Source organism: Amphiura filiformis, chromosome 9 (assembly GCF_039555335.1).
Source record: "Amphiura filiformis chromosome 9, Afil_fr2py, whole genome shotgun sequence".
NCBI lineage: Eukaryota > Metazoa > Echinodermata > Ophiuroidea > Amphilepidida > Amphiuridae > Amphiura > Amphiura filiformis.
The window spans coordinates 55,314,316-55,329,180 of NC_092636.1; the positions used below are offsets into that span (position 1 = coordinate 55,314,316).

Genomic DNA, 14,865 nt, shown 5'->3' on the forward strand with positions numbered 1-14,865 from the left:
TTAATGATGACCTAGATGCTACCTTGAACTGAAGGAACAAAGGAAGTATTTAGAATTCCAGCCCATTGTCTTTGTTAAGCATGTGGGTGTGGTTATCCCATACGTTTGCATCAGCAGTCAGAAAATATCAGAGCCATATACATGTATAATTGCAAACCTACCACATCATCCAAGTTGTCAAAGTATTCTAACACCCAAATGCAGGGTACTAGAGGTGATGAAAGGTTGCTTATACCCCCACATGTGCATATTTAGCGGGGTGGAAGTATACACTGGTGCACAATTTTGAGGGACTGACTGTAGTTTCCCATCTTATTTATTCCCTGCAGAAACTAGCTATCACCATAACATCTGAAGTAGAAGATTTCCTACACTTGGTGGTTTGCAGATCTTAATGTGATTCTGAAATTTCATCCAGGTTCCACCATCATGGATGAGCCTATTTTCAAATTCTATTTTTATTGTAATTAATTCTGTAATATTTTTGCTTGTGTTTTGTATACCATTTAATATTTTATGGTATCTTTTGTAGCAAATATTATTTTAACTTGTTGTGATTACACAAAGGATCAGGAAATAATATACAGTTGCAATTTGAGAAAGTCATTATGTCAAATTGTGTTACACTTGCAAAATGGCATACAGATATGTTTTATCATACTTCATATTTGTTACTGTAGTTCAAATTCTATGCCTGTAAGTCCTCAACAAAGTGGTTATCATAAAGCAATGAACTTCATCATAATATTCAACTTCCATTTCATATCAATGTTTGCTAGCATGAATAACAACCTTTACTCACATACTGTTTACCTTTCATAATGACAAATATTTATCTTTAAAACCAGACTATTCTGAGCAATCAAGAGTCACAATTCTATTTCTGCATTGTTTGTGTTACAGTCCCATATCTGTCTATTTGTAGGGGTGTACATGAATATCTATTTTACAGTGAACACTTTAAACTTATAACACACCCTGTCAACCTTTGACATTGTTATCACATGACACCGCCACACTGCAAACAGCAATGTAACAAAGATTATGCCACTTTTCTACCATCAAACTATAACTCAACATGGCTACTGCTCTCATCCAGAAAATTGAGGAGAATTTTTCATGTTGTGTATGTTTTGGGGAGTTGAGAGATCCAATAGGCCTGCCTTGCCTTCACAGTTTTTGCTTCAAGTGCTTAGATCAGTGGTTTAAATCCGGCACAGACAAGACCAAAGTAACCTGTCCAACATGCCAGCAGTCATTTCCAAAACCCAAGGAAGGAATACGAGGATTTCCTGCTCACTTCTTGATTAAGAACCTGATGGAGACTGTCGACTTGGAAAAGAAGGTATTTATTTAGTCTATACAAAATGAAAAATTAAAGATATTAACAAAATAAAAATGTCGACAACGAAATTACAGACAGCACATATTAATATAATTAGTTGTGTTCAGTTGGGATCAACTCATATTAATTTTCTAGGTGATCTTTTATGGATTGTTCTGTATTTGAATGTATGAAAACCCTTGTTTATGAAAAAGGGAAATATCACTTTAAAACTAAAACTAAAAGCAAGTTAAACTTCAAAACTATTACCACAGTATTTCTTTTGGATTTACAACTTTAACCCTAACACCTTTTTAAACCTTTTTGCTATCAGAAGTTAAAGAAGGAACAAAAAAGGAGAGAAGATGAACAAAGATGTCACTAGGTACCCCCGGGATTCAAACATTAGACCCCTCGTATGTCAAGCCCACGATCACCGGCCGTTAGCCACACGGGTTGCGCTGGCCTGGCCAGCGATTCCCTGAGCATATAGCACTTAGGCTGTTTGCATCATCGCATCACATGGGATTCATACATGCGCCATGGTTATCATTGTGGTATTTTGTGGTATTTAGGCATGTTAGGGTTAAACAGGAATGCCTGGTTATGAGAAAAAAACAGGCATAATTACATGTATGGTAGCGCATACTGACACTGCAAACTGTGTTCCTACATAAATTGATGGAATTGAAGTGATTAGGAAAGGCATTGTAGGACTTACAGGTTGAGTGCTAGGTGCCTATTGTCATTCCAACTTTCCTATTCTACAATAGATACCACTATCGTAAGAAAATAATCAAAAACTAAATTCACTTTTTGCTTTCCACATTTTTTCCCAGGGAAAAAATGTCAACTGCAATATGTGTAACAAGAAAGCTGATAAGCACTGCATAGATTGCAAGAAGTCCCTTTGTCAGCCATGCCTAAGAAATCATGATGCCTATACTAAAGACCACCAAGTAGTCACCATTGAAGAGTACCAGTCTGGAAAAGTCACTGATGAAGGTAGATTCTGTAAGGTACATGGTGAGCAGGTAAGGTACTACTGTGAGACAGAAGAGAGAGGAGTTTGTACAGACTGTGTGGGGCTGAAGACATGTTCTCATGAGCATCATCGCATCAGTTTGAAGGAAGCTGCTCAGAAGCACAGGTCACTACTTCAAGATAAAGCAAAGAAATGCAGAGAAACCAAAGCCAAATTCCAAGATGCTATAGATAAAACTAAAGCAGTTCAAGTCAACTTGTTGAAATCCAAAAAACAGACAATTACTGAAATCAAACAATTTGAAACTGAGTATATCACTAGAGTTAGACAAGCTTGCCAAAGTAAGATAGAAACTGTTAATAAGATAGAAGGAGCAAGGAGTAAAGATATAGATGGTAAATTGAAGGCACTTGAGCTAGAGTTAGGTCAGATAGAGTTAGCATGTGATCAGGTATCCAAGATACAGAGTTCCACATCAGAATACCTGATCACAAATAAATACCCAACTTTGTCTACAACACTTGCCATTGTCGATCAGTCACAGCCACAAACTGCTGACACAGAGCTAGGTTATCTGAGATTTGAACCACTGAAAGCGGAGGTTCCAATTTTTGGAAATGTATTGCAGTGTATGCGTACAAACAAAAGGTGGAAATTGAGTAGATCATTTGTTACAAAGGGATTAAATAAACTTGAAGGAATTGCAATTAATGAGAATGGAAATGTTGTAGTGTGTAGCTGGGAAAAAGGAATCAAACTGTACACCAAACAAGGTCAATTGAAGAGCACGGTGTATGATTCCAATGGTGTACCAGATGTAGTCATATCAACTGACAATAGGTGTGTATTCACTCCCATAGATATGAACTCTATTCAGTGTAATGACATGCAGGGAAATCAGCTCTTCACTGCTCCTATAAATGATGTAAACAATAAGCCATCTGGTGCCAATTCAGTAGCTGTAGATTCAAAGGGTAGAATCATAGTAGGGCAGGTACAGAAGACCATATCCATCCATTATGCTGATGGCTCACTCATATCAAAGTTTGCCACAGAATCCATACCATTACGTCTTGCAATCACCTCCAATGAGGAGATAGTCACCTCCTACTATGACCCTACATTAAATCAAGGCAAATCTGTAGTTCTTATGGATTACTCTGGTAGCAATATCAGAGTCATCCAGCCTCCAGGAGAGGTCAAAGTATGGAGACCTGGTTTTGTGTGCTGTAGAGAAGGTGATATATTTGTGTCAAACACTTGGCAGGTTGATCCTACAGGTGTATACAGATACACATCTGAGGGTGATTACCTGGGATGTGTTACTACAGAGGTCAATAACCCAGCAGGTATTGCATTGTCAAAAGATGGTATGGAGTTGTATGTGGCTGAATGTAATGAGTGTGTCATCAAAATATTTACTAGGGTGTAATAAGCAAAAGCCAAGATATAATGACCTAGCAAAGAGAGCTGAAAGTAGCAAGAGAATAGGTGTTACCTATGAAGTAATATTAATTCAAGTTTCTGTTAGTCTAGTATCACTAAAGAAATACACACTGGTTAAATTAGAGGTACATTCTGGAAAATAATTATCTCGTGCATGGAAATCCAAAACAAAGTATGTCTAATGTAATGATTATGTATTCATCATTAGTGTACATATTTTTATTGCCAATCTAGTCATGCTGTCAATAGTGTCTGCTTGACCTTTTCCTGTTATTCTTTAAATGTGATGTTTGAAAAATAATTTTATTGTCAATGGGCTGCTACTGTCACTTTACTTCAACATTGTGAATGATTGCAGTCTTCCAGCTAATCATTATTTATTAGGTGATGTATTAGGTAAAAAAATGTTAAGTTCTATATTTTCATCTCAATGCATGCTTGATTGAGTCACACATATAACATAAATACTGCAAAGCATGAACTGTTCTTGTGCATGAAAATTTAGTAAATTTCATGAGTGATATGGATTCATGAAATTTTCATCCTTGAAAACTCACAAATATTGCTTTTTCCTGTAGGCCTTATAACAATTTGGCACAAATTACATGCCACAAAAATGGTGGTCATTTTTAAATCAGACAATTTTGGGGTGTAAAATATTGTGCTTTACAATACAGACATTAGGCCTGACAAATTGACTGTTTTCCCTTATGTGACTGGCTCTTGTTCAACAGTAGAGAAGTATCATTACAAGTTGAGATTGCAACAGGTTTTTTTAATTCATTGGTTTTTGAAGAAAAAAGAATAAAATATTAATGTAGAAACATACACCCCCTTGGAACTTTAAGGAGGACAGCACGATTATTTATTTTTTGCATTTGTCTGAAATGTGTACTGAACTCGTAGCATCTATTATAATAACCATGAAATATGTAATATAATTTTGTAAGTTTATGAACCATATTTGTTTCGGTCCATACTTTGTACCAGTACTGTTCGACGACACATAATCACTGGTCAAAGTGCAGACTGTGTGATAAATGCTTCTAGCTGCTATCTGTTGTAAGATATGAACAATTTAAAAATGACACATCCTGATCCACTCATGTCAAAGGTGGGAATTGTGAAATTGAGATACAGACAAAAATTGTGAAGGTAAAGAAAAATATAATACACACAAAAATTTACACTAGGCCTAAAAAAGTTTGTATTGCCAATAAAGACGAATTTCATAGTTCTAGTCCAATAAAACAGCACTTACTGTGGGCGTTTGAATCTGTCAGATTCCTTTATCAACACTGATGTTGTTGTGACGACCTTCTGTGTACAACTCGTTGTTGCTTAGCGATCTCCGAAGAAACCAACTGGCAACCAAATTGCTAAGCAACAACGAGTTGTACACAGAAGGTCATCACAACAACATCAGTGTTGATAACGGAATCTGACAGATTCCGAAACGTCCACAGTAAGTGCTGTTTTATTGACTAGAACTATGAAATCTTTATTTTCAATAACAGTCCTGAAGAACATGTTCAGTAAAGTTTGTATTGCCCTTTTCCGACTGACCCAAAATCTGAAAAAATTGGGTCAATTTGTTTTTTCATATTTGAAGTTTCATATACATAAAATTTGAAAAATGTTTTGTTTGTTAGTAATTCATACTGTACGTCATACAATATTTTAAAAGACTACTGACAAACTTTATAATTCATTGTTTACCATCATATTTTATTAAGTAAGTAGAAAGGCTTTCACAAAGGGATTCCATAACAACTGAATTTTATATATGGGTGTGCCGTCGGCTGTCACATTACCGGTGCAGCCGGTCAATGTGTTCTCACACAGTGACTGGCTGCAACCAGTACTATAGTTTTCACATATTGACCGGCTTTACCGGTAATATGATATCAGACGGCGCACCCGTATATAAAATTCAGTTATCATATTTTATGGTGAACTTGCATTTTAAAATATTGTATGTGGCAATTTTTTTTAATTAAATAAAGCCACTGATCTACCCTGACTCTGAAGTTTTAAGGGCAATACAATCTTCTTTTTATGCCAAAGCAAAGCTCATATCTTTTCTACTAAATATGCTAGAGATGTAGAGATTACAACAATAATTTGTTTAATTACTGGGCAATTTGATAGAGTGAAAGAGGTCCTACATGCTTTTATTGTTTGACTTTAAAAAAATGGATTTGAACTAGTGCCCATACAATAATACAGTCTTTTCAATAAACTGTTGAGTCAATTTATAGTGTACATTTTATATTTTCGGTGAAATAAATTCAGCATAAATTGAGTTGAGCATTTGGCCATGAATGTGGGCAACTATACAACAAATGCGATACTAATGCAAGACCTCTATAATTCAACTTTCAAAATTGGACTACTTTGGAATGAGTGGATTAGATCTTGCCATTAATATTTAGATGGCCCATGGCCTTCAACCTGTTACGCAGTTTATATTGATTTATTATTCAGACCTTATGCCTCCTGGTCTAAACCAGTTTCTTTGTACTTTGCCAATAATCTGTCTCTTCATGTTTTTGATAATATTAGATCACTGGGTCACTCTGGAGATGGTCACTGTGCCAAATGTGTGTTTACTATTTTTAAAATTATATCAAAAAATTCAATAATTCTCCAATTCTCCTTGATATATATTTTTTTTAATAGGACATAAACACACATTTGGCACGGTGACCATCTCCACAGTGACCATTTCCACATTCATGCTAAAATAGTGGACCAAATTTAAATACAATTAAGTGGCTACAACCAGTTCTGTCCTCTATATTTTTCTTTCTACCAATAAATGCACCACTTATAATTTCTATTAAAGGGGGGTAACCCTATCGGTTTAGGATATGGATTCTCTTCAAACTTACAAACAATGTCAAATATTATCCCTTTATCAATCTATGTGAGAAAACGAGAACAATTTCAGCATAAATGTGAATAATTAGCATATTAGCAAGCCAATACACTGGTACAGCGTGCATTGCATTCTGGTCAGGCATCGGCCCGGCGCATGTCCGGTGGAAACAGGAAGTGTTCGCCTTGGCACTGAAAACCGGTTCGCCCCTGTACACTTTTATACCCTCTATTCATACTGATTAATCTTAAAAAACATTACATATTACTGAGCTCATTATCATTCTTGACAAGATAGCCCATGCTGTACTTACTTCGCTTAATTATTTCTTTATTTTTAGCTATATGATGCACATTTTCACATATTTATGATTTTTTTTTTGTTTTATTTTTTAACTAATTTTTTTATGGGGGGGGGGGGGGAGGTGCTCTCATAATTTTTTCATATTCCTCGTATCATGCTTGACAATATAGGTCATGTTTCCTTATTTATTTCGCCTCTTATGTATTTCTTTATTTTTGTTTTTTGTTTTATATCATTATAGCGCCATCTATAGTTTGACATTAGGGGTATATTTGATGTATTTTTTGAGACTAATTGGTACTGGGGTGAAGTCTTCCGAATCTATTCGATTTCATTATATGACTACCCAAAACTCCCGTGTCATGTAAAATGCGAACAACTGGTAACCTGTAAAAACCGCTGTGTTTCATGATTTCTCCGAAATACATCGACTTGGGCGTCAAATTTCAGGATAGTAATGAGAAAAATAGTATCTATTATGTGATACCAAAACCTCATCAACAATGAAAAAAATCGGGGATGATGCTGTCGATCGGATTCACGGACCTTTAAGTTTAAACAACATTGATTTTTAATTTGGCTAATAAAGATGTGTATTTAATTTAATTTGTTCAAAAATGAAACTCAACTAAGATGGATCTAAGACTTGCACAGCATCAGTTTGAAAACAATTAAACATGTATAATACTATCAATATCAGCAGTCTGTGGTCAAACACAATCATCTTCTGAAGTAGCCATTTTGTTGCTATGAAGCAACAGGATTCAATGTAGTGCAATACAGCATGGTACTGCAGAACCATGCAATGGACATAATTTAACATACTGCAACAAAATGCTGTGGTAATTTTATATTTACACTGCAGCGCTGCATTGCAGATGCAATGAAGTATGAACAGGCCTTAAGAGTGTATTCTGTATACCGTATTTCCTCCAATAGTCGCCCCCGGGGGCATGGCATTTTCCAAAGGGGGGAGTTTATTAGATGTCATTTTTAAAACAATAATTCCTGTTAAAATCATTTAGTAAGCTTAAAACTCACAATGAAATGACAAACTATGAACTTAGGAACAATGACTTCTGGTTCACTTCCATGTTAACAACCAAATTTTTGCCAATTACCGATGCCATTAGCAACCATGTGTGCACCTTGGTAAGTGTACTACACAAGATATCATGGAAATATCTGCAGTTTTGAAACATCTTGGTTGAAAAAGTGGTGGGGGCGTTTAATTTAAGGGGGCGCCTATTCGAGGAAATACAGTATACCAACATGTTATTGTTTTGATTTTCAAACTTGCTTACCTTGGTGAGATAGTTGAGGTCAAATCCCAAAGATTGTTCTTTATTTGATCCTGAGTTCATGTAGTTACCAAACAGTAAGATGATCTCCAGTACTTTGCCAAATTTCCTGGTATGTAGTAACTCTTCACAGGCTTTGGTACCTATAACTATTTGCTGTAAAGATCAAATGTATCATAGCAATAAATGGTAATGTAAGGAAAGGACTTTTACACAGACTTTGTAATCATATAGTTAAAGTGAAAGAGAAGGTAAAATAATGGAATAAATTTGTTTGAGAAAACAAAAACATGCTTTCTCAGTGTTACTAAACAATTTGATTCTTGTGAACATGACAGTTTGTTAGACCCGTCCCTTATCGATTGGCATGAGAAAAAAGAGGGCATGAAAAAAGAGAGGGAGTCCGCACCACAGGCGTGTTCAGGGGGACATAGTCATAGACCCACATAACCCAAGTGAGGACTGGCAGTGCTCTCATGTGCAGTTAACCCTAACACCCGCCAATACTGTAAAAGTGGACATGTTCTCTCAAGTACTGTTTCACACTTTGTCATTTGTGAACTGTTTCTCTTGTTTTTAAATTTGCAATTCTAATCTGCCTTGCATTGACCAATACACAAAAGGAATAAATTTGTATTTTAGAGTGACTACTTAGAACGCAAAAAGTGTGAAAATAAATGTAGTGAGATCATTTCCAGTTTTACAGCACCAAACATGACCATATCTGGGTGAATCCCCTGGAACAAAGCAGCAAACACATGGGCACCCCTGCCAAAACCAATAATAATACATACAATCTTTTCTTTTTAAGTCCTTCCCATTTTTCTCATCATCATTGAGCGATGAGGGGCGAGGGGCGAGGACAAAAATGAGGACAATGGCGGCGACGACGACGGCTGACGGCGACAACAACAACAACAACAACAACAACAACAACAACAACAACAACAACAACAACAACAACAACAACAACAACAACAACAACATCAAGAACACAACTGTAAATCAGTCACTACCAAAACATGGTAACCTCTCTCGCTGACTATACAACACAAAGCAAATGGCATTACTAACCGGTCTGATTTCTTCCACAATTTCCTGGAATCTTAACTTAAAACTCATTGATTGTAGCCTTGGTATTAATTTCCTAATTGGACCAATCTGCAAAAAAAAAAAGAATACATGGATAAAACAGCGAAACATCATTTCGACAGATAAAGTGTTAGTTATTCGTGTTAGCCGATCTAGCATCAAAAAAATTGACCAATCGGCATCGGCTGATCCTCATCCCAATTCATATCTAATTATATATCTTTTTTAATATACAAGGTCAGCAATCTATTTTAATACTACGTTCCACATTTGATTGGAGTAACCTATATTTATGTACAGGCATTATTATCAATTCCATTACCTATTTTGTAAGTCCAATGCCCTTCTCTCCATTTCCCATCTCTCCAATATGTAAAGGAATGTATTATAGTAACACTGTTTCTAGCGGCGACAGTTTTGCCCATCTCAAAAGAGAAGTCACCAATCTATTTTAAGCAACATGGCTATCTGGAAAATTCCTGCAGATCAGGTTGGTAGTGCAGCTAGTTCATACAATTTTGGCGGAGTGACAGGAATGAGGGTGTTCATCACGCTGTGTTCATTCATTTGAAATTCCTACTGTGCCTGACTAGTTTTCTATCAAGTTGGGGGAACAAGTTAAAGCCATTTTTTTTCGGCAATCCTCCTAACAAAATGGATTTTACAAAGTTCACTTTTAAGCAATTTATTTGAAGTATTACCTTGACACAAAACTGTTCACTCTCCTGCATGTCATCAAATTCATCCTTCCTCTTTAACACATTCTGTATCGTTTCTGCTTCAGGTAAGTTCTTCAGAAGAGGCGAGATGAGTTCATCCGTTAACTTCTCCTCATCCATTTCTATAATGCGACGTACAACCTCATCATGTGGTATATTTGTTGAACCAAAGAAGATTGCTGAAATAAACAAATGATAATGCAATAACCTTAAACCTGGCTTAATCCGATAAAATGTGCAATTTATACCATATTCAGTCGCATGATAAAGATTTAGGGGACTTGGCCAAGTTCCAGATTGCTGCAATGACAACGGTCACATATCAATTCATATGCATAGAGATTAAACAATTTCCAATAATGGAGAGGTAAAATAGTCTACATCTATCTAGATTACTTTTTCATTCAGCCGGCAAACTTTTACCATAGCAAAACTTACTATAGCATTACACGCATGGCAAATGTGATTTGATACTCCTTGGGTGTAATCTCTTTCGTCTAACACACAGAGTCATCCTATAGAAGATGGCGACATAATCATAACCCTTGCCCTATACTCTGATTGGTGCCAAACAGACCATTTTTGTCAGCAGATTCTTTTATTCAAATGTGCAAAAAAAAAAAGAAATTTAATACATTTAAATCATTGTTTGTTTGTTTTTATTTCACATTAAACAATAAACAGAAAATATAAATTTAGGGGAAAACTGATATCACTCTGCACTGCTATGAGGCCTGTCTCTTTAGGACTGATCAAAATATTGCGAAGTCTAATGCTAAGATGTTTTAAGTATTACGCAATTAAATTGCACACTGATAATGTTACATCTAAATCTATAATCATTGAAAGAGTGACATATAGTGCAGTTAAATTAATTTTCTTCTGCTTTTCCCGACCTCTGTGAAAGCAAGTTATCTGTCAAGAAACTTACATAGATTTTGTGCATCTTTGCCTTCCAGTACTTTGAGTTCTTTGGCCTTCTTCTTGGGTGCTGAATCTACTTTATCACCACCACCACCTCCTATTTTCTTGGCTGAAAAAAAAAATATGAATTAAGAATTACAATTGTTTTGGATACAACGTTTAACAGAAGATTCAAAGAAAAAAATCACTTCCTCTAGCCAACTTGTTAAATGCTGTATCTTAATATTAATTAAAAGTACATCTTTTCATTACTGGGTTTCACCTTGGGTAGTTAAGAGCATCATAACATGTGTTTTAATAATCTTTATTACTTATTTACTTGAGACAGGAAACATTATAGTTGTAAGAGCACCTTAAGGGCTGGGGTATGAACGTTTGGACAGTATTTATTGTGGGACATTAGAGCACATCAGACATATCGAATTGCATTACGAATGAATACGAAGAATACCATTCTGATATCAAATAATTTTGATTTTTTGAAATTGCAATTTAATACACATTTTATGGCAAATCATTAAAATTGATATTTTTGATATTTAACAGTACTTGAAGTAAACTTTATAAATCTGATGATTTATACTTAAAGTGTATATAGGTGGGATGAAAAGCCGACGATCAATTGAAAATCTTGACCTTTCGTATTGAAGATATGGATTTTTTTTCCCAAAACACCAAAAAAAAATTAGGTCTTTTTGGGAAAAAATCCATATCTTCAATATGAAAGGTCAAAATTTTCAATTGACCGTCGGCTTTTCCTCCTGCTACATACACTTTAAGAATATATCATTAGATTTATATAATTTACTTCGAGGACTGTTATATATCAAAATTTGAAAAATATCAAATTTTTATAATTTGTCATAAAATTTGTATTATATTGTGATTTTCAAAAAATGAAAATTATTTGATATCAGAAAGACATGCTTCGTATTCAGAATGCAATTCGATAGGTCTGAGGTGCTCTCATGTCCCACAAAAAAATACTGTCGAAAACATAATAAACGCTCATTTTAGATCCCTTAATGTGTGTCTTAATAATCCGGTTCATCCTTTTATTACCTGGTTTATCTTTCCATTAAAGGGTTTAGATGCAAACACCTTGGCTAGTTTTAAGATCACCATAATGTGTCTTAGTAATCTGGTTTATCTTTTCTTTACCTGGTTTAGATGCAAACATGTTGGCTAGTTGTAAAAGCAGCTCTTAATGTATGTCTTAATAATCTGGTTTATCTTTTCATTACCTGGTTTTGATGTTGGCGATACTGTGTCTTGTCTCAAAGTTGAGAATAACGCCATGTGCATATTTCGTAGTGGCAGTTACAAGTCGCATGCTAATCTAATCCAACGGGGCGTAAACACACATGTAAAAGGGCGCTTTATCTGTACGCTGGTGATGCAAACACACTGCCGGCACTCTCAACTTGAGACAGGACAAATTATAGTTGTAAGAGCACCTTAACATGTCTTAATAATCTGGTGATCTTTTTATTACCTGGTTTAGATGCAAACATGTTAGCTAGTTGTGCGAGAACCTCTTCATCTTCAAGTTGTTCTTCTTGAGCTTTGACCCAGAAAGCATTCTTGCTCAAGTTTTTGGCATTGATCTATAGATAGCAAAAACAATATAAAATATCAATCACTATGAACTCACAGGTGCCTGCCTGTACACGCACACTTCTTAGATCATGTATCCTAGTGATGCTGATTTTCTTTTTCCTCAAGGTTTTGCTCTGATTTCAAAGACTCACAATACATCATTAGAACCATTTTATAGGTAATTTGGATATATCGTTTCAATATCTGTTAGCTAGCTTTTTAATACAAATGGTGTGTATGATGATGATACCTCAACAAGGTACATATTTGACATTGTTCCCATTCCCAAAATATAGTCTACTGTTAGACTATATATATATATAGTAGGGGACCCACAAAGCCCAAGGTGTTTGAACAAGATACACAAGATATACTTTAAGGCCGGCAAGGTGATTTAAAGGGGCACTGCCCAATTATAAAGCAAATAATGCATATCCAGTTGTGAATGCTTAATACAGGAGGGGCTATAGCACCTGCCCTTGATTGACACAAACACATATTCATCTTGAACAGAGGACATCTATACGTCCCTTGATTTTACACCAAAACCAAAACACACATTGAAACTTATTTGGCACACCGTTGACTTCTTTACAGCGGTTTGACATTTGACCCATAATTGATGCTCTTATATTTAGGCTACAAACCATGGACATCCTTGGTTTTGTTTGTCCACTGTTACTGAACTTAATTCATGAGTGTGTCCATGCTTCATGGTGGAAATCAATGCACCCCTTCCCCCACAACCAGCCCTTACCTTACTCCAATTGGCCCTCTTCATTTGTGTTTCTGGCTTGTATTTCTTCTTGGCGTTCATACCATGTGGTAACGCATTTGGATTGAATGCATTCTTGAGGGCACCAAACATACCAGGAGGTGGAGGGGGTGCTCCAGGTCCCCCGGGTGGTGGTGGTGGAGGTGGTGGCCCACCAGGTCCACCCCCAAAAGGTGGTGGTGGTGGTGGTGGAGGTGGGGCTCCACCAGGTCCTGGTGGCGGAGGTGGTGGTGGTGGAGGTCCACCAGATCCTCCCCCAAACGGTGGAGGAGGTGGTGGTGGGGGTGGGGGTGGACCACCTTGAGCTGCTGATGGTAAAAGTACTGCATTAGGGGCGGGTGGTGGAGCAACAACTGGAGCAAACGTGCTGGCATTTTTAACCTGAAAAAGAAGAAAATCATAATTTAATTCAAGTTTATGAAAACTTTGAATGCTGCACTTAAAACACTTAAAATATCAAAATATATAATTATAGGATATGATTTTTACAATTGTTTTTATTAAGCTAGGTATTAATCCAGAGGATGTACATACACAATCCTGCTGTTGTCAATTTGCATACTAGTTATTTTACAGCATTATTATCAGGTTAGTGAGCAAAATATTTTGATCGCGTTATCATTAGAACTTCACCTGATTTTGTTCACAAGTCAACTTTAGATTGTATTTGGTGTATTGCTTACAATGTCTATAATGTCTACAAGTAGTGCTGTTGTCAATATGCTTTGTGTCGATATAACAAATATTCCAACATGTCGACTGAAATTTGGAAATGTTGACAAAAAAAATAAAATTCAGGCAAACTACATGCCAAAAAAGCCTAGACCAGCTGTGGTACACAGTATTTGTTACAAATTTTACTGCTAATTATCAAGTTGAAAAGTATTGCATGGTGGAATATACAATGCATGCAAGCATATTTAACCAAATTATAACACATTTCTTTTAGTTTGTGAATAATTTGTGTACCAATTTGAAAGATTCCCAACACATGAATCCATGTCAACATAAAGTTGGAATCTGGAAGTAATTCTTCCACATGTCAACATGGAAAAATAATATCGACAACATCACTCACAAGAAGTGCATCTCTTTATAGGTAAGCTATATATATGATCTGATAACATTAATTATTTTCAAACCTGATCTTTTGCCATATTTGTAATGTTTAGGCATGTTTGACTTATACCTAAATGGAATCGACCAAATTAGTTGTTTGTCAGTTCATAATAGTAATTTTGACATTATATCATATTCGATATTAAGTCCCCCATAGAACTTCATGTTAAATGGTCAAAATAAAATAACCAGTGGGGTTTCTTTCTGTGACACTTTACCTTGTTATTTCGGCTTAAAATGGACAGAAACCTTTCCTGATAGTTGTTACTAATATTATTCTAGCGTTTTGAGTAACGAATAACCAAATTCAAACTTGAGGGGAATCATCATTATGGCTTTAGGGAGCCTAATTTACAGCAAAATTTTGTCTAACATGGTGAAGTACAAATAGTAACAA

At 35.7% G+C, this 14,865-nt stretch overlaps 1 protein-coding gene across 1 annotated transcript in view; it reads right to left on the reverse strand.

Annotated features, from left to right (window-relative positions):
* Positions 1–14,865, reverse strand: part of LOC140161191 (protein diaphanous homolog 2-like) — a 63,814-nt gene that overhangs the window by 14,228 nt on the left and 34,721 nt on the right. Inside the window, 6 exon segments of the mRNA XM_072184640.1 lie at positions 8,244–8,396; positions 9,315–9,401; positions 10,034–10,230; positions 10,983–11,084; positions 12,471–12,582; positions 13,332–13,730. Of these exon segments, the coding sequence (XP_072040741.1) occupies positions 8,244–8,396; positions 9,315–9,401; positions 10,034–10,230; positions 10,983–11,084; positions 12,471–12,582; positions 13,332–13,730 (1,050 nt within the window).